Source organism: Schistocerca piceifrons, chromosome 1, assembly GCF_021461385.2.
Source record: "Schistocerca piceifrons isolate TAMUIC-IGC-003096 chromosome 1, iqSchPice1.1, whole genome shotgun sequence".
NCBI lineage: Eukaryota > Metazoa > Arthropoda > Insecta > Orthoptera > Acrididae > Schistocerca > Schistocerca piceifrons.
Window position 1 is genome coordinate 90,009,980 of NC_060138.1, and position 20,399 is coordinate 90,030,378.

A 20,399-nucleotide genomic window follows, 5' to 3' on the forward strand; every position below is an offset into this window, starting at 1 on the left:
CCTGTTCTGTATAGCATGAACATTCAGTGTGCTCTAAGCACAGGGCTATTTGTAGGGCGTGACAGAAGAAAGGCTAGATTGTCTCCATGTGTCCATTCACTGAATGTTGCTCAGGATACAGACAGGGATGTAAACTGTGTGACTCCAATGCTTGTGACTTCTCCCAAGTTGTTTACTGGGTTAAGTGTTTTTCGCCAAGTGCTGTGGCTACAAATTGACATAGGTGATGCAGTGACGTTATTGAACTCTCAAACCTTTGTGAGTTTAAGCTCACAGAACACCAGTTACACACAAGCCGGTCAGTTATAACGAACAGAACATTGCATTGTTGAGACAACTTATAGCTTCTGCCTCATTCTATTATGTTTTTGGTGGCTTCTGATGCAGGTGTTGAGAACTTGTTCAAGATGGACGCATTTCAGTCCTTTGGATTTTCTATCACCAGTGCAGTTCACCTTGTGTCCAGTCAGGTAATATATTCTCAATTGGAAACACTGTGTGAGGAATCTTTGAACTAGTTTTCCAAAGATATAGGGTGTGTTGCGAATTTTTCTACTGATATTTCTTTGAAGTTCATGGCTTGGCTCATTTCTGTCTTACACATCCTATTCCTGTCACCCACAAAGATCAAGTGAAAGCAGAATTGGACAGACTTCAAAGCTGAAGTGAAAACAGAGTTGGACAGACTTCCATCCTTAGGAGTGGTGCAACCTGTTATGGTTAGTGAATGGTCATCTCCGCAAGTTGTATTTCATAAGCCATCAGGGAAACTTGGTATCTGTGGGTGGGTACATATCCTCTCCCATAGCAGGAGGAGCCATTGGCAAAAATGTCAAGTGGCCACTACTTTCCTAAAATCAATTTGTCTACAGCATATCTGCAACAGTCCATGTAGATAAAAACTCTCAGCAAGTTCCAGTTCTGAATACTCCTTTCAGTCTCTAATAATATTTGCACTTTCCTTTTGGTGTGGCTAGTGGCCCTGCAATTTTTCAACGATTTTTAGAGCAACTAAATATGCCTGTCCTGGGTTACATGGATCACATGGGTGATATTGTTGACATGGGCTCTTCCACGATCAGTCACTTGAAAAATTTGTGCACTTTGTTTTCTGTCTTACAATCTGCAGGCTTATGGTGAGACATCACAGAAGCTCAGTTTTTTCAACCTACTTTTGTTTATTGGGGTTCAAGGTCTTGCGGGATGAGGTTTGCCCTCTGCCAGACCACATCTTCACTGTTATGTCTATGCCTCACCCTTCATCCATGAAGGAGCTTCAGGCCCACCTAGAGAAGATAGCCTACTACCATAAATTCCTGCCAGGGGAAACAATGTTGGCCCACCAATTGCATAACTTGTTATGCAAGATTGTATCTTTTCACTGGAGCCCAGACTGTGAACATGCTTTTCAAATGCTGAAATCTAAACTAGTCTTGGTCCCTTGTTTAGCTACATTCTCTCTGGACTAGCACAACATTAATTTGGTGACTGATGCCTCACAGTGTGGCCTCAATGTAATCCTAGCATGCCAGTGTGCCAATGGATGTGAATGATCTGTTGCATTCACCTCTAAATCTCTCAATCTGACCCAGCAGCATTACTCCCAAGTGAAAAAAGAAGCTCTTGCCACAGTCTATGCTCTCCAGGAATTTCATGTTTTTTTTTTTTTTCTGTGGCTTCAAGTTTCACCCTATTACTGACCATACCCTTCATTTCCTTGTTTAAGCCTTACACTTTCTTGCTTGATGAGGCAGAACACTGCCTACAATGCTGAGTGCTGTTCTTGTCTCACTACAATTGAAGAACTGCTTTGCTCCCATCTTGATACAGAAACACAGCCTGTGGTCAAGGATTTTCCAGTTGTGAGCTCAGATGTAGCAGCTGCCGTCGCCGCTGACTTGGTTCTCTGCTACATGGTTCTGTTTTGTTTAAAGGGCTAGCCAGATAAAGCAGTGGGTTAGTCTTTGGACCCCTCGCATAACCTTTTCTCCTCACATTATCATTCTCCCAGAGTAGTCATTCCCACTGTATTATGTTGTGAGGTTCTACGCCCTCTCCAACAGGGTCTTTGAGGAGTTTCATGCACTAACCTGTTGGATAGGAGACATGTTTTTTGGCCAGGGATTGATGGCATTTCACCTGTTTTGTTGTGGCTTGTCAGCAGTGTGCCCAACAATGGGGCATCCCTACCCCGTGGCCCACTTCATGCCAGATACGGAAATGCATTCATTTGGAAATGCATCATATGAGCATTGTGGGTCCCTTCTTAAATTATTATTGGCCCTTGGTTATGGATGCAGTTTGCTGGTTTCCTTACAATCTCCAATGTAAGTTAACATCAGCTATCACAATTTGTGCGCTTTTGAGTGGTTTCCAATAATGGGACCCAGCTCATTTCCCACAGTTTTCAATTGTCTTGTTCCTGTCACAGCATTCATCATGTCCTGGCTCCCCCATTCCAACCTCAATAAAATGGTGAGGCAGAATGACTAAAGTGTACATTCAAGTCCCAAATGAAAAAGTTTGTTGTGGATTCTTCCCTGTTTTCTCAGCACCTATCATTTCATGCCTATGGGGGAGTTGAGCCAGCTGAGTTGCTTCATGGCTGGCAGCCACATATGTTCCTCCACCTTCCAAGGTGTGCATATCTGCCATGGTCAGATTCATCTGCTCGCTTCACATCACAGTCGCCAAGGCACGGGGGTCTGGTCAGCAAGTGTATACTGGCCACTGTTGTCTGCCACCAGGGATGCCATCTTTGTGATATCTGAACAGTGAATGGGCTGGTGGTGCACAATTTTGATCAGCTGTGCCCCTGCTTACCACTGGAAGTTACCAGTTCACGGGTGCAGCCCTGTCACCGCAGCCTGCCCCTCCACTCTCCACCTCAAGCCCATTGTCATCTGCTGTGGAGGCACTCCCATGCCATTGGCTGCCTCCTCCACATGCAGCACCCTGAGGTTCCAGCTTCCCAGTGCCAGGTGCTGGTCAATCTCTGGCCATCATCGTAGTTGATCTGTGCAACAATCAGTATGTCAATTTTAAAAAATCGGCCAGCTTCTGGTAGGACTCATGCACTGAGGGTTCCATGCAAACTTAATTATGTATGTAAGCAGTCACCCATTCTGGGAATAGAAAATCTCACCAATTTTTGTCTGTTGTCAACATTGATACTGGGAAGGTATTGGTCCCAGGATTCCAAGACTTTCAGAATGTTTCTGTTTCAATAATATACATGTGACAAAGTGGTGCAAGAAGCAGGTGACCATTTTTATAATAATCAATGGTTCTTCCTTCTGGCTTACTGTGTCACAATGGTAAAAGTCAAACTTCAGGCAAGGAATGACTGTATTGCTCATATGATGCATTTCCAAATTTATCCACCATCAAATAGACAGGAGCAATTACTGCACATATATATTGTGTTTCAAGTTATATGTGAAACAAACGTTCACAGACTTCTACCCTTGTGGCCCAGTCAGCCTACTGATTGTTTTAATTTCAAGTTTGGCATCAGATAACAAATGACAAAAGAAATATTTCCTTCGTGTGATATAATTACAAGTTAACAGTTTTCAATTCTTTGCTACACTTGTACTGTGAAACCTTACTTGTTGCCAAATTTCATCATTGTAGATCAACAGAAAGCACCATACAGATTTTGATGAGTGAGTTTGCAAGTATCAAAACATGTGTCCTAAATGACTGTGCCTTTTAACTGCATTGACTTAGAAGATAATGTTTATTATAACACCAAAGGACCTTAGTATGTGACATAAATTTCAACTTGATATGTCAACCCATTTCTGAGAAAAAGGGGTTTTAACAGATGGACAAACAGACAGACAGTCTACTAGAAAATGACAAAAAAAATTTCTTAGTGAGATTGGTAACTAATTTACAGTTTTTGGATTTTCTTCCTGTGGTTGTACTGTGAAACCTTCCTTTTTGCCAAATTTCATGATTTTAAGGCCACAGGAAGTACCCTATAGATTTTGATGAGCGAATTTGTATCAAAATATGTATCACAAATGGCATACCTTTTGACTGCATTGACTTGAAGCTAACATTCATTATACCACCAAGGAACCATAGATCTCAGCATGCAACATAAATTTCAACATATGTCTACCCATTCATGAGTGAAAGGGGCCTTAACAGCCAGATGGACAGACAGACAGACAGTTGATAACAAATTACCAAAAAAATATTTTTCATTTGTGATAATTACAAATTTACAGTTTTAGGGTTTTTTCTTTGGTTATACCATGAAATCTTCCTTTTTGCCAATTTTTATGATTCTAGGACAATGGGAAGTATCCTTTAGGTTTTTTATGTGTGAGTTTGCAAATATTAAAATATGTGACATAAATGGCCATATCTTTTGATTGCCTTGGCTTAGAAGCTTCAATTTCTTATATCACCAAGGACCTATAGACCTCAGTATGTGGCATACATTTTAAACTTGATATGCCTACCCGTTCCTGAGAAAGGTGGTTTTTTAACAGTCAGATAGACAGACAGACAGACAGACAGACAGACAGACAAACAGACAGACAAGAAAGTGATCCTACAAGGGTTCTGTTGAGGCATGGAACCCTAAAAATGACATGGAAAATTCAAAATAACAAAAGGAATTATCTTCAGGCTAATTGGTTTGTGCCTACACTTCTGTCTAAGCTACTAATTATGTCTTCATAATTAGTTGTCTTAAACTATCACTTTAAATACTGAGAAAAGCCAAAATATTGAGCCTTTAATCCAACATGAAGATATGAAAACTGTTTTTGATGAGCTTCAGTTTTCAAAATGATCTTTTTCACTGCTGTTTGTAATCGTAAGTGTGGATACATTCTTAGAGTGATCTTGATAATAGGACAACACCTTTAACATTTAATGGGTCCTAGTTTGGATGAACTGAATTATGGAAGAAGCTGGCTTTTCATGAAATCTATTTTCATTTCAAGCGAACTTAATTCATATCATCTGTTTACTGGAAAACTCAGTTGAATAGTAAATCCATCCAGCTAAGTAAGTCCATGCAAAGTAATTATGTCAACATCTTTACAATTACACAAGGGCCTGCACCTCAATACCGAAATAAATACTTCACTATTTTAAATTATTGTGGTGTAGGTCACCAGGCTGCAGTCCTGCCCATGACCTTTGAGACCTATGCATGCATTGTTAGGACCATCTAGCTTACATTCAGGACCTTGACATATGACCGTAGATATTATGTATGTCAAATGAGCACCATCACACTGTTAGGAAGGTGGTCCAAATCTCTTGGCTTAATAGTGTATAACAGTAACACAATTGTGTGCCATTTGAGTGGCAATGACTTTCACAAATTAAAACCATATTTTTTTAAAGAAATACAAACAAGACCAACATAGAGTAATAAACACTAAGTACAAAAAGTTGCTGGAAAAAAATCTGAATTCATCACTAATACTTCAAATTTTGGTTTTCAGTCAGCTGTATTTCAACAAATATAGAAAAATGTTTTGCAAACCCTAAGTCACATACATTAGCTTTTTTCCTCTAAGGTACAAAGGTAGGGCAAGTAAATAAACAGACAGTTCCAGTCATATTTCTCTCAAAAATTTCATGATATGTATTATATTATAACTTCTTTATCTGGACTAATAAAAATTATTTATTTTTTTATTTTCAGGATTACAAAGGCCCCTACTTTCCTGAGGAAACAGTTGTTGGGCATATCCTTTGGCTTCCTACCCACCAATTGCACTCAGCATATCAGTTAACAGTACATCGTGTCTATGTTTGTTCTGGAAATGCTGATACTGCCCCTACCAGTTGCCTACGGGGATCTCCAGGACTGGGCCATACTATCTTATTACTGGTACTACTACTTTAGCTTAAATGGTTTCTATTTTGGCAATAGAACATTTCTATAAGCCATTGAAATCAGAGCTTAGTTAAAACAACTCCTTCCTATTTTCATAACTAGTAGTCATTGGTAAATAATGAAGAATTTGTGTTTTGCAAAGCACATGGAGAACTCATGCTGTTAATTATTCTTTCTTTAGCAATTGCTTGACTAATTTCTTTTCTTTGCATCACTTAGCATTTTGTAAAAATAATTTGCTTTACTCAAATTTATAACTTTTTGCAGCATCAGACTTCTGTTCTATCTTCAAAATGACATGGTACTATGAAAACAGGGATCAAAGAGATAACCAATATTTTCTAATTTGATGAATCTACTCAGAATGCTGAACACACTTCTTTTCCCATGTTCTCACAATCTGAAAACACATTTTCTGATTTGAATTGTCATTTTTTATTTCCTCCAAGAATGAAAATGAGAGGTATTTACTGGTGATACACATAAAACTCTGTTACTTTGAGTACTTAATCAAGTCAAAATATTCCATTCATTTACATTTATTTCATTTACATTTACAATTTCCTGTTTACTTATGATTTAAATTATATTTTGTAACAAAATTATGCACACGCTAAAGAAGAACGTAGCTCATTTGAAATGTTTTCTGTGCTCAAAAAAAAAAAAAAAAAAAAAAAAATTGTCTCGCATCCTAGCCCTTCTAGTAATCTCACAGACTAATCACAACAGGTATTCCTTTTTGGAGTTCTCAGTTTTATTACAGCCTCTTCCTAATTAGAAAATACAAGGAACTTGTAGGTTTTAATTAATATTATTAAGAGGCTTTCATACTCTGTGTGTGTGTGTGTGTGTGTGTGTGTGTGTGTGTGTGTGTGTGTGTGTGTGTGTGTGTTAGTTCCATGTTCCATGGATCATTTGCATGATAAAATAATGATGTGGAATTAGCATTTCATGTTCACATCACAAATTATGTGCCTATCTACTGGTCAACATTTCCTTCCTATGGTGAGTGACATTTTATGTACAGTTTACATGGACTCAAATGATGTCATTAACAAATTCTTTGATTACCAGAAAATACTTACATGTTTCTATATATTTTTAAACAGGATAGAGATGATCCAGAAATTTCTGATGACTCTTACAATGATAACTCCTTTGAAGCACGTTTTGCTTCTGAAATGGATGATTTTGGCAAGCTCGCTCATTTTCCTGGAGCTGATGGCTTCATCTTCAAAGTAGCACCTTTATATAGTATGAATGTTGGTAATCAATGGTATCTACAGGTAAGACAAATAGATTAAACTAGCAAGATTTGTGCTCAAATGTTTTAAAATCAACACTCAAGTAAATACATTACAAAGGCTTTCCTAAAGACTATGCCTGGAGGAAACTGTGTGCTGCAAAATAATAGAGCATAGACAATCAGCGGATTCCCCACCCCCAAACCCCACATCCCCACCCCCAGCTTCAGTCTATGACTGGTTTGATGGAGCTAATCACAAATTCCTTCAACTCAGAGAGAGTAATTATTGTTTGGCCATATTCCAGCCTCTGTCTTCCCCTACAGTTTTTCCCCTTTACAGCTCCCTCTAGTTCCATAGAACTTATTTGTTGGTGTCTTAACACATGACCTATCATCCTGTCCTCTCTTCTTGTTAGTGTTCTCCATATGTTCCTTTCTTCACCATTTCTGCAGAGAACCACATCTTCCCTTATCTTATCAGTCCACCTAATTTTCAACATTCTTATGTAGCATCACATCTCAAATGCTTTGATTCTGTACTGTTCCAGCTTCCCACAGTCCACAATTTACTGCCATACAATGCCGTGCTCCTAACGAACACTCTCAGGAATTTCTTCCTCAAATTAAGGCCAATGTTTAATGCTAATAGACTTTCTTTGGCCAGAAATGCCCTCTTTGCCTGTAGTTGTCTGTTTTTATGTCCTTTCTTTGTCCATCATGAGTTATTTTGCTTCCAACGTGCCAAAATTCTTTAACATCTTCGACTTTTTGATCACCAATTTCGATGTTAAGCTAATCATTATTCTCATTCCTGCTACTTCTCATCACTTTTGCCTTTCTTTGGTTTACCCTCTTCCATATTCTGTGCTCATTAGACTGTTCATTCCACTCAACAGGTCCCAAATTATTCTCCACTTTCACTGAGGATAGCAGTGCCGTCAGTGAATCTTAATACTGATATCCTTTCACCCTGAATGTTAATCCCATTCTTGAACATTTCTTTTGTTTCTGTCACTGTTTCTTCAATATATAGATTGATCAGTAGGAGTAAAAGACTGCATCCCTGTCTTACTCCCTTTTGTTCTTGGTCTTCCAGTCAATTTTTTCCCTCTCGGTTCTTGTACATATTGTATATTGCCCATTATTCCCTATAGCTTACTCCTATTTTTCTCAGATTTTCAAACATCTTGCACTATTTTACACTGTCAAATGCTTTTTTCTAGGTCAACAGTTCCTATGAACTTGTCTTGATTTTCCTTCAGTCTTGGTTTCCTTATCAAGCAGATCATCAGAACTGCTGGTCTGATGCCTTTGCCTTTCCTAAACCCAAACTGGTTGGCATCTAGCATATTCTCATTTTTCTTTTCCATTCTTTGTATATGATTCTTGTCAGCAGCTTGACTGCATAAGTTGTCAGTCTCATTGTAAAATAGTTCTTGCACTTATCTGCTCTTGCTATCTATACACCATCTACAATAGTTGGTTGGTTGCCACTTTTCCCAATGATTCTACAAATTCCAAAGGAATGTTATCTATCCCTTCTGCCTTACTTGACCTCAAATCTTCCAAAGTTCTTTCAAATTCTGACTCCAACACTGAATTTCCTATGCCTTTGATATCAACCACAATTCCTTCGTCTATTGTGTCATCAGAAAAGTCTCCCCCCTCATAGAGGCCTTCAGTGTACTTTTTCCACCAGCCCGCTCTCCCTTTTGTGCTTAACAGGGGAATTCCCTTTGCATTCTTACCATTGATGCCCTTGTTTTCAATCTCACTAAAGGTTCTTTTGATTTTTCTATGTGGTGAACCAGTACCTCCAATGACCATTTCTTTTTCAATTTCTTCACATTTTTCATGCAGCCATTTCATCTTGGCTTCCCTGTATATCCTATTTATTTCATTCGCAAGTGGCTTATATTACAGTATTCCTGTGTTTCCCTGAACATTTTTGTACTTCCTTCTTTTGTCAATCACTTCAACTGAACCGCCTACTGTAATACTGCTTATCATAGAGAGTCATTTATATGACTGGTATATTGTATGTGTCATTATCAACAGGTATTAATAAGCAACTGACATACAAATGTTTACTTTCTGAGCTGCTCCAGTTTGGCATGGTTGGAGTCCAGACAGCAAGTACACTTAAACAATCATTCACAACTATTTGCACCTATAAGTAAGTCAGTCAACTAAAAATTATGCATGAATGGACACTCAGAAACATACTGTGTGAGTATGTAGGCTTTCAGTTCATATCATATCTCTTTCACTTTCTATTACTTACTGTTGTTGCAAATGTCCCACAGTATCTAGTTATGATTTGGATTATTTTAGTCAAATATCTAACAGTGGGTTATTTAGTAATGGTAAGTAAAGTAATGACATACTTAAAGCCATATAAACCAATGGCTTTATGCCATCTTAGAAGGGAAACATTTCATCTCAAACAGCACAACATTATGCAAATATATACTGTAATTATATATTTTTCTGAACCACAAATATTTTATTAATTTCCTTACAATTTTGGGTCACTGGCCAACTTCAGATGGATATGAAATATATTGTTACAAAGTAGTCACCAAAGTAGTCAGTACATATTGTAAGTGCAAATATATTACTGAATTACATGAATACAACTAAGACCATAGCATTTGCAAGACTCTGCAAATGAATTATTAGTAAAGCCATTGTCATTATTTTTTCCATCTTGGTTTTCCATTGTTAGGTAAACCCATACCTCATATTCAGTTGTAGATCATGTAAATTCTCTCCTCTTGATAACCAAACTCATTGACAGACAGATCATTAGTTTCCCAAAGTCTGGAAGTAAATAAGTAATTAATTAAGTAATCCCATACAATCTTTTTTTTATTTTTCTTATTCAGAACAACAGCCCTTATCACCCTGTCATCATCTTATTTGGCATCCATGGCACACAAAATTGCAATATCAAAACTGAAACAGCTCCTTCCCCACCAGTAAAATGCTCACCCTCTGTCATGCCGTGTGGCTGTACTGTGCTTACATTTTCATTACATATCCGAGCATCAATAAAAAATGTGTGCACAATGTGCAATCTTTCCTCTACCACCACTACCATAAATTAATACTTCTACATGAACATCTTTCATTGGCACAGTAGAAAGGAAGTGGGACATGTTGGAGCCTTGAATAGCAACATGTACCACCACAAGCTTCACCTATCAAATGAGTAGCATCCTCAAAGAAGCAACCTTAGCACATTAAGCAGTCTTTCCACAGAATATATTATTAACATTTCGTGTTTCTGCTGTCTTCATGTTGTGATCTGAGTCTCAGCAACCGCTTAACATAACCATAAGCATAAGATAATAACTGTATCTGTGACCAATCACAGCCCTGCTTGTTATCTTTGTATTCATTAATCTGAAGTGTGATATGTTGTGGTTGCTATTGAAAGTATAATGGGGGCAGTCACAGACGCACACACCATGTGTTCTGCTACTTGAACACACCAGCCTTCAGACTGATGAATACAATGTGTGGCAAGCAGGGCTGTGACTGGCCACAGAAAAATGCTAAGCAGTTGTATACATATAATGCATCTCAAGAAAGCACACAATAGGCATGGTCAGATGTCAGTGTAACTACATATAAATGTACACCATTGGCAAGGTATGTAACTGATCAGTTACAATTCTCTGTGATTGGCAGAATGGTCACCAGAGTGTGTTAGCTTTGTTTATGTTTAGTGTTCTGACCAGGCCTTTTACAGCACATAAGTGGTGTGAAAGAAGGTTGTATACATGGAAGAACCCTGGAGATACTAAAAGGTATCAGATAGATTATATAATGGTAAGACAGAGATTTAGGAACCAGGTTTTAAATTGTAAGACATTTCCAGGGGTAGATGTGGACTCTGACCACAATCTATTGGTTATGAACTGTAGATTAAAACTGAAGAAACTGCAAAAAGGTGGGAATTTAAGGAGATGGGACCTGTATAAACTGAAAGAGCCAGAGATTGTACAGAGTTTCAGGGAGAGCATAAGGGAACAATTGACTTGAATAGGGGAAAGAAATACAATAGAAGAAGAATGGGTAGCTTTGAGGGATGAAATAGTGAAGGCAGCAGAGGATCAAATAGGTATAAACACGAGGACTAGTAGAAACCCTTGGGTAACAGAAGAAATATTGAATTTAATTGATGAAAGGAGAAAATATAAAAATGCAGTAAATGAAGCAGGCAAAAAGGAATACAAATGTCTCAAAAATGATATCGACAGGAAGTGCAAAATGGCTAAGCAGGGATGGCTAGAGGATAAATGTAAGGATGTAGAGGCTTATCTCACTAGGGGTAAGATAGATACTGCCTACAGGAAAATTAAAGAGACCTTTGGAGAAAGGAGAACCACTTGCATGAATATCAAGAGCTTTGATAGAAACCCAGTTCTAAGTAAAGAAGGGAAAGCAGGAAGGTGGAAGGAACATATAGAGGGCCTGTACATGGGCAATGTACTTGAGGACAATATTATGGAAATGGAAGAGGATGTAGATGAAGATGAAATGGGAGATATGATACTGCATGAAGAGTTTGACAGAGCACTGAAAGACCTGAGTCGAAACAAGGCCCCTGGACTAGACAACATTCCATTAGAAATACTGACAACCTTGGGAGAGCCAGTCCTGACAAAACTTTACCATCTGGTGAGCAAGATGTATGAGACAGGCGAAATTCCCTCAGACTTCAAGAAGAATATAATAATCCCAATCCCAAAGAAAGCAGGTGTTGACAGATGTGAAAATTACCGAACTATCAGTTTAATAAGTCACAGCTGCAAAATACTAACGCGAATTCTTTACAGATGAATGGAAAAACTGATAGAATCCGACCTCAGGGAAGATCAGTTTGGATTCCGTAGAAATGTTGGAACACATGAGGCAGTACTGACCCTACGACTTATCTTAGAAGAAAGATTAAGGAAAGGCAAACCTATGCTACTAGCATTTGTAGACTTAGAGAAAGCTTTTGACAATGTAGATTGGAATACTCTCTTTCAAATTCTGAAGGTGGCAGGGGTAAAATACAGAGAGTGAAAGGCTATTTACAATTTGTACAGAAAGCAGATGGAAGTTATAAGAGTCGAGGGGTATGAAAGGGAAGCAGTGGTTGGGAAGGGAGTGAGACAGGGTTGTAGCCTATCCCTGATGTTATTCAATCTGTATATTGAGCAAGCAATAAAGGAAACAAAAGAAAAGTTCAGAGTAGGTATTAAAATCCATGGAGAAGAAATAAAAACTTTGAGGTTCTCCGATGACATTGTAATTCTGTCAGAGACAGCAAAGGACTTGGAAGAGCAGTTGAACGGAATGGACAGTGTCTTGAAAGGAGGATATAAGATGACCATCAACAAAAGCAAATCGAGGATAATGGAATGTAGTCGAATTAAGTCGGGTGATGCTGAAGGAATTAGATTACGAAATGAGACACTTAAAGGAGTAAAGGAGTTTTGCTATTTGGGGAGCAAAATAACTGATGATGGTCGAAGTAGAGAGGATATAAAATGTAGACTGGCAATGGCAAGGAAAGTGTTTCTGAAGAAGAAAAATTTGTTAACATCGAGTATAGATTTAAGTGTCAGGAAGTCGTTTCTGAAAGTATTTGTGTGGAGTGTAGCCATGTATGGAAGTGAAACGTGGACGATAAATAGCTTAGGCAAGAAGAGAATAGAAGCTTTCAAAATGTGGTGCTACAGAAGAATGCTGAAGATTAGATGGGTTGATCACATAACTAATGAGGAGGTATTGAATAGAATTGGGGAGAAGAGGAGCTTGTGGCACAACTTGACTAGAAGAAGGGATCGGTTGGTAGGACATGTTCTGAGACATCGAGGGATCACCAATTTAGTATTGGAGGGCAGCGTGGAGGGTAAAAATCATAGAGGGAGACTAAGAGATGAATACACTAAGAAGGATGTAGGTTGCAGTAGGTACTGGGAGATGAAGAAGCTTGCACAGGATAGAGTAGCATGGAGAGCTGCATCAAACCAGTCTCAGGACTGAAGACCACAACAACAACAAGTAGTGTGAATGGCTTTAGATGTTGAATGATAATTGTAAAGGACATGGAGATGCTGCATACTGATGTGAGACAGCTTCTTTAGCACTTGGCATAGTTTGAAAGAAGCCTCATTGTGGGCCTTCAATTTTCTAGTGATAGTGGTCTAACATTGGACTGCACAGGAATGTTAGGACAGGAATATTCATCATCAAGGTTTCTGTTGATCACCACATGGGAAGATTGTTATATGCCCCAAGTATATCATAATCACTTTGCATCTATGCCTGCCATCTGATGAGAAGTACTTGACTTCCTGCAACATTCTATGTCACCCTGCACCAGTGATCAGAGGCTAGCAGCAGCTAGACTAGGTAGTAAACACCACAACACAAAAGGCTGCATTTGGAGTAGTGTTGTGACAAGGAAGCTTGGACTGCTGATGAATGGCATTGCATTGTATTCGGCAATGAATTGCATTCCTGCACTGCCCTGGGTAATCATCATCAGCAAGCCATCACTGAAGAGTATGGCAGCGATCTGGGGAGAGGTCCCATCCTTTGGATGTTTTGGAGAGGTACAGTGGTTTTAATCCTGGTGTCATGGTGTGAGAATTATCCTAGGAGATTTTAATGAAAAAATAGGTAAAGAGGATATGTTCACTGCCACAACAGGAAAACATAGAAGCACTCCACCACATATGAAAATGGATTACAAATGATCAACTTCACATTGTCAAAGAATATGTGAATTTGCTCCATGATGCTCCCTCACAAAGAAAGTCACAAAGGTATATGGTGCTCTCCAGGTGGCAAAACTGTAAATCAAATGGACCATGTTATGGCAAATCAAGATTATTTGGAATCAACGACCAAAATCCATGCCAGAACCTAAATTTAATGTAGAATGACTGAAGGAATTGTCTGTTAAAGAAACATACATGATTGAAATTATTAATCAGTTTACAGCATTGCAAGAAGTTGGGGAGGAAAACAATGTTGGGAAGATTTGGAAAAGAATAAAGACAGTAGTAACAGATGCAGCAGAGAAAACATTGGGCAAGAAAGAGAAACTGGAGAAACAGACATGGTACAACAAAAAATGTCAGAGACCAGTGCAAAAGAGGAAAAAAGCCAGGATGCTGTGGCTGCATAATATGGAGAGTGAGGACAGGGGAGAGACATTCAACACAGTGAGGTGAGAGACAGCAAGAGTTCTACAAACAGAGAAAAGGAAATATCTAACTAGAGTCTTGGAATCTATAGAAGTGGAAAGCAGAAATAGAGGATCAAAGACGCAGTTTCAGTATGTAAAGAACAGGAAGACAGGTTATCCAAGTGAAAACATATTCATAAAACATAAAAATCAAAATACACTAACAGCTGGAAGATATTCTGCAATCTGGGAAGAGTATTTCTCAGAAATGTTAAATTTCACTGACCCTCACATAGCCTTCAACTGTGCAATGATTGAGAGTAACAACAGTAATAATGACAAATACAGCATTACAGAACAGGAAGTGGTACACACCATTCAAAAGCTGAAAAACAACAAGTCTGCAGGCAAGGACCAGATATCAGCAGAGATGTTAAAAGAGGTGAAAACAAACTACACAAAGAAATTTATAACCTTATCACAATGATCTCAAAAACTAAAACATTATTGAAGACTGGAAAACTCCAATAATTTGCCCCATACACAAGAAAGGAAACAAAATGAAATGTGTAAATTACACAGGAATCAGTCTGCTGAACATAACATACAAAGCTCTGTCAATGATCATTCTTAACTAAATTAAGCCTTACACAGAAAACATTATTCAAGAATACCTGGCTGGATCTCAACCAAACTATTCTACAACTAACAATCTGTTTATTCTGTGGTAGAATTTTGAGAAATACTGGGAATTTAATGAAAACATACAGTTTCCAGCAGGTCTATGATAGCATCCACAGAAGTAGCCTCTACAACATACTAAGTGAATTTAGGATATCAGTAAAATCATTAGGATAATACAACTGTGCATGGATGGCTCACAGGCAGAAGTGAAGTTCAGAGAATCCATATTCCCCAACTTCCCAATGAAAACAGGCTTACAACAAGGAGATACTGTTTTATGTGTTCTCTTCAATCTGGCAGTGAAGAAAATGGTTTTAGAGAGTAATTTACAGCTCTAAAATGGTCTCTGATTTGAACACAGTGAAGTAAAACTCCTGGCATGCATAGATGATGTAGTCTTACTCAATGAAACAGAATAAGAGCTAAAAGACATGTACAGATCTCTCAGGCACAGAGCCAGTAAAATGAGGTTTTGATAACCTAAGAGAAAACAGAATATATGGAAATAGGTTGAGTCATAAACCAAAATCTACACTATTAAATTAACCACCATTCTATATTCAGAAAATTTCATGAATTTAAATACCTTGGATTGCACTTCCGCAGTAAAAATGTCATAACACTGGATATAAATGAGAGAATAGCCTCAGGCTCAAGATGTCTGTATGCTCTAAACAGCCCATTCGAATGTAAAGCTTTGTTAATCCCCACAAAGATGGAGATATGTACCACCACCATATGCCTAGTAGTACTGTATGGTCAGGAAAGCTGTACATTTACCAAGAAAGAAAGAGAAAAACTGAATGCTTTTGGAAGAAATGTGATGAGAACAATCTGGAGGCCTGTGATGGAGAATGATACCTGGAAAGTTTGAAAGAACACAGAATTTTTTCAGTTAATGAAGCAACCCACTGTCATACTGAAATTAAAAACTAGGAGACTACGATGGGCTGGGCATGCAGCTAGAATGGAAGCAACAGAATTCCCAAGAAGGCATTTGAGGGCACTCTCCAAACAACAAGACCATTGGGATGACTTCACACACAGTGGAAAGATGACACAGAGAAGGATGGCGCAGCATTAGGAATCCCAGCAGGATGGAAAGAGACAGTGAGAGACAGAATAAGATGTAAGCAGATCATTGATGCAGTGCCTGTTCTACAGGGCCTGTGATCACTGAAAAGAAGAGGAAGAATCATGATGTGGGGAACCATCAAGTACGACTGCAGGTCATGGCTGGCAGTGACTGAGGAAGTTCTAGTGGCACAATGGTATGTCACAGACTACCTTTGTCCTCATGTATTACCTCTCATGTGATATTATTAAGGTGCCATTTCTCAACAGGACAGTGCTTGCCCACATGATACATATGAAATGTCTACATGGTGTTGTAATCCTGCAGTCAACAAGGTCGCCCAATATGTCCCTGACAGAACACTTGTGGGCTCAGTACAAACATCAGCTCCATCCCACTGTCAGTATATGGGATATCAAAGACCAGGTACAATAATTGTAGGCCTGCTTGCCTCAGAAGAGTATATGACAGCTTTATGACCCTCTTCACAAATGAATCATTGAATGCTCTCAGGCCAGAGGAGTTGCAACATGATGTGAAGAAGTTATGAGGCCATGCAGTTGTCACAACTTGTTTAAGTACCTGCCAATCACACACTAAATTGTTTTGAGAAAAACACTGAGCATTTAGAAGGCTACCTGTCACATAGATAAAATACCATAAAAGTCTTGAATGAAGCAGTCTGGCCCTTTCTCACTTCTTCTTCTTCTTCTTCATCTTCTCCTTTTTATTCTTCTTTCCCAGTTGGCTGACAATGTTGCCTCTCTTCAGAATGACCCCTCCTCGTCTTCCTGCATTGTATCGTACACAGCTCATTACAAGTACACTGATTTTTCCACGAAAACATATCAATGTGTTTTTTGTGTTTGAATTTTGCTGTAGTTCATACACACATGTGGAAATGAATTGAAGACATCTATCTATAAATATGCAGCACCCCCCCCCCCCCTTCAGTCCTTCAGAATTTATGACAGTAGTGTTATACATGGACTTTGTGAGACACTGGACACACTGGGAAGCCCTCCTGATCCATGACAGTTTAACTACCACCCAAACTCATGAAGACTGGTCAGCAGTAAATCCAAGACATAGACATCTCATTCAAATGTGCCATATGTGCTCAATGGATTAGAAGTTAGGTGACCTGAGTGGCCAAAAATGCATTCTAATGTCTGTGCAGTGTTGCTCAAATGATTCTGTACAGTTAAAGAGCAATGAGGAAGTTCACTGTCACACTGAGGATAAAGGTCACCTGCTGGGTACTATAGGCAAACAGATGCACATGAACACATAGTATGTTGCTGTACTCTTCACCAGAGAGACAGTGGTTGATGTACCAGGTGCTCCATTTTATTTCAGTGATCATCCCCCCACATGAGAATACCTAAAGGATGTCCTGCTGGCAAGCAGAATGTGCCACCTCATGTGGTTTTTGAGAGACTTGAACCATCACTTGGTTTGTAGTAAGTGACTTGTCAGCCTAAGATACATTTTTCTGTAGTTCATGCTTCCAGTGATCCCACTCCCCTGCTCATACTATTTTCTGTGCCCTGTGGCATGTAGTGAGCAAAGATGTGTGTGTGGAGCAGTGGCTTCCGTATGTTGCAGAGAGGTGGTGGTTCTTTATGCTACAATTGCTACACAGCATTGAACTGGCAAGTGAAGTACTGTCATCTACCTACTGTTATCATTCAGTGTAATTAACAGTGATCCATGTCATCAACATGTCATTGTCCATGACAGTTCACCCCAGTGGCATTGATTTTCCTCTAACTGAAGAACTCATAGTACACCCATGAAATGGTGGCATGTGTAAAGTGTTGTGCCCCATGCATCAGGCAACAACTATCTGGCCTCAGCCAAATGTGATGATAACATTGGTCTCACCTATCTTGTGCTTGACTGCCATACTGGTGACCAGTAAAAGAAGACCGTTTTATCTAGATCAGTTGCTCACAAGTTAAGTGGACTCTCCCTTCTCAGTTTCATAATGTGTCTATTTTTTTTACCCTATAATACATTTTTTTAGGATTCCCTACCTTGGTGAGAATGGACCCTTACAGGATCACTATGTTGTCAGTCTGTCTGTCTATCTGTCCACTGGTAAGAATCCTTTTTTTCGCAAATGGGTAGACATATCGGATTCAGATTTACATCACATACTAACGTCTCTGGTCACTTGGTGGTGTAAAGCATTTAAAATTCTAAGTCATTGCAGTCTAAAGATATGCTGATTTATGTCACATATTTTGATATTTGCAAATTCCCTCATCAAAATTTCTAAAGTATTTCCCATTGAGCTAGAACAATTAAATTTGACAAGAAGTTACACCAAATGAAAAAATATTTTGTCTGCCAGTCTGTTCGAAACATATTTCTCAGAAACAGGTAAACTTATCAAGTTGACAATCATTTCACATACTAAAATTTACAATCCATTGACAGTGTAAAACATTTAAGTTTTTAAGTCAGTGCAATCAAAAGATACAGCCATTTATGTCACGTATTTTGATATCCATAAACTTACTCACTAAAACCTATTGAGTACGTCCATTGACCTAGAACCATGAAATCATCAAGAAGCAAGGTTTTACAGTACAAGTAAAGGAAAAATTATATCACATAAAAATCTATTTTTGCCTTTGGGATTTACATTGCGTTCATCATCTGTCAGAAGCATAATAGAAAGTATTACTTCATGCCAACATAAAATGTAAATTGTGGTCACATTTTAGTAAGTAATAAAAATATTTTCTTAAATCTTCTCTCTCTATATATATATAAACATAAGTCCCTTGCTTGCTTCTGTTTGTATGTCTGGGCTAGTATCAAGAACTACTGCACAGATCTTCATATTGTCTTGGAATTCCTGGGACTGATATCTTGTCAGTATCAATATCATTAACAGGCAAAATCATTGAGATCCTCAGTTCTGAGGATTGATAATCTATCCACATACATAATTAAGTTTGTGCAGAACCCCTCAATGCAAGAGGCCTACTCAAACTTGGCCAATTTTTTTATTTTGTCTTCTAACTAAAAATTTAACATTACAACACATACATAATAGAAATTAAATGGAAAAATTCTGAATCAAGGGTGAAATTATTATGTTCTTGGCACTAAACATATTCTTGGCATCAAACAGCTAATGATATTTACTTTATGCACATGTTCTTTAATTCTACAGGCATTGTACAGTATTGGTCCAAGAAGTGCCACACGATATACAAGAAGTGTAGACAATGGACTGCCAGAGAATGCCTCAACTGTAAAACCATTTTTGCTTGAACCATCCATCAATGTACCTCACGCAAAAGAAGTGTTGGCTCCAGGAACATTTATTGCAGCTGCTGGGGTACGTCTAGAACAAACTAATTTTTGGTAGGAACAATATGTAATATTTATAATTGATTTTGGGGTGTACAGAATGTGAAATTTAATACACAGGGCTGTCACATCTCATGGCAACAATGGCTCTAACCCAGGTGTGCATTGAGTCAAACTAACAACAATGTAGGAAAACACAGATTGCTGCTTACCATAAAGAACACACATCAAGTTGCAGACAGGCACAATTAAAAGACACTTACATAAAGCTTTCATCCACAGCCTTCATCAGTAACAGAGAGACACACACTATTCACTCACACAACAAAGCACACTTCATGCACACAAGACTTCCAACTCCAGCATCTCAGGCTGGAATGCAACTATCACACTGGATGCAAGCAGCAATCTGGAGGGGGTGGGGAAGGGGTAAGGATAGTAGTGTACGTGTGGGGAGATAGACGAATGCTGTCTGATGGAGTGTACCAGGACTAGACTGCCATGTCTGATTGCTGCTCGCATCCCACATGATAGTTGCATCGCGGCCCGAGATGCTGGAGTTGGAAGTCGTGTGTGTGTGTGTGTGTGTGTGTGTGTGTGTGTGTGTGTGTGTGAATGGTGTGTGTCTCTCTTTTACTGATGAAAGCTGTGGCCAAAAGCTTTATGTAAGTGTCTTACAATTGTGCCTGTCTGCAACTTTACATGTCTTCCTTATGGTAAGTAGCAATCTGTATTCTTCTACATTGTTGATATTCCTATCTGGATTTGAGCCAAACTAAGTCAGCTATGGACATGTCATATAACACAGATTCAACTCTATGCCAGTGTTCATCAATCTAAGTGGAATGTGAATGGTGGCATACCTGTCTCCTGGCAACCTACGATCAAATGTATTAAAAGAGTGGCAGATCTGGCAAGTGAGCTGGCCAGGGCAGCAGTCAGACAGCCTCTGTGTAGAGGTAGGGCTGGGCAATATGGGCAACACAGGGTCTTC

The 20,399-nt window shown here is 38.8% G+C and overlaps 1 protein-coding gene across 1 annotated transcript in view; it reads left to right on the forward strand.

The window, feature by feature from the left end:
• Nucleotides 1-20,399, forward strand: part of LOC124790149 (extracellular matrix organizing protein FRAS1-like) — a 210,898-nt gene that overhangs the window by 170,542 nt on the left and 19,957 nt on the right. The window contains exons 14-16 of the mRNA XM_047257744.1: nucleotides 5,681-5,869; nucleotides 6,985-7,161; nucleotides 19,266-19,433. Coding sequence (XP_047113700.1) covers nucleotides 5,681-5,869; nucleotides 6,985-7,161; nucleotides 19,266-19,433 — 534 coding nt within the window. The remainder of the gene's footprint in view (nucleotides 1-5,680; nucleotides 5,870-6,984; nucleotides 7,162-19,265; nucleotides 19,434-20,399) is intronic.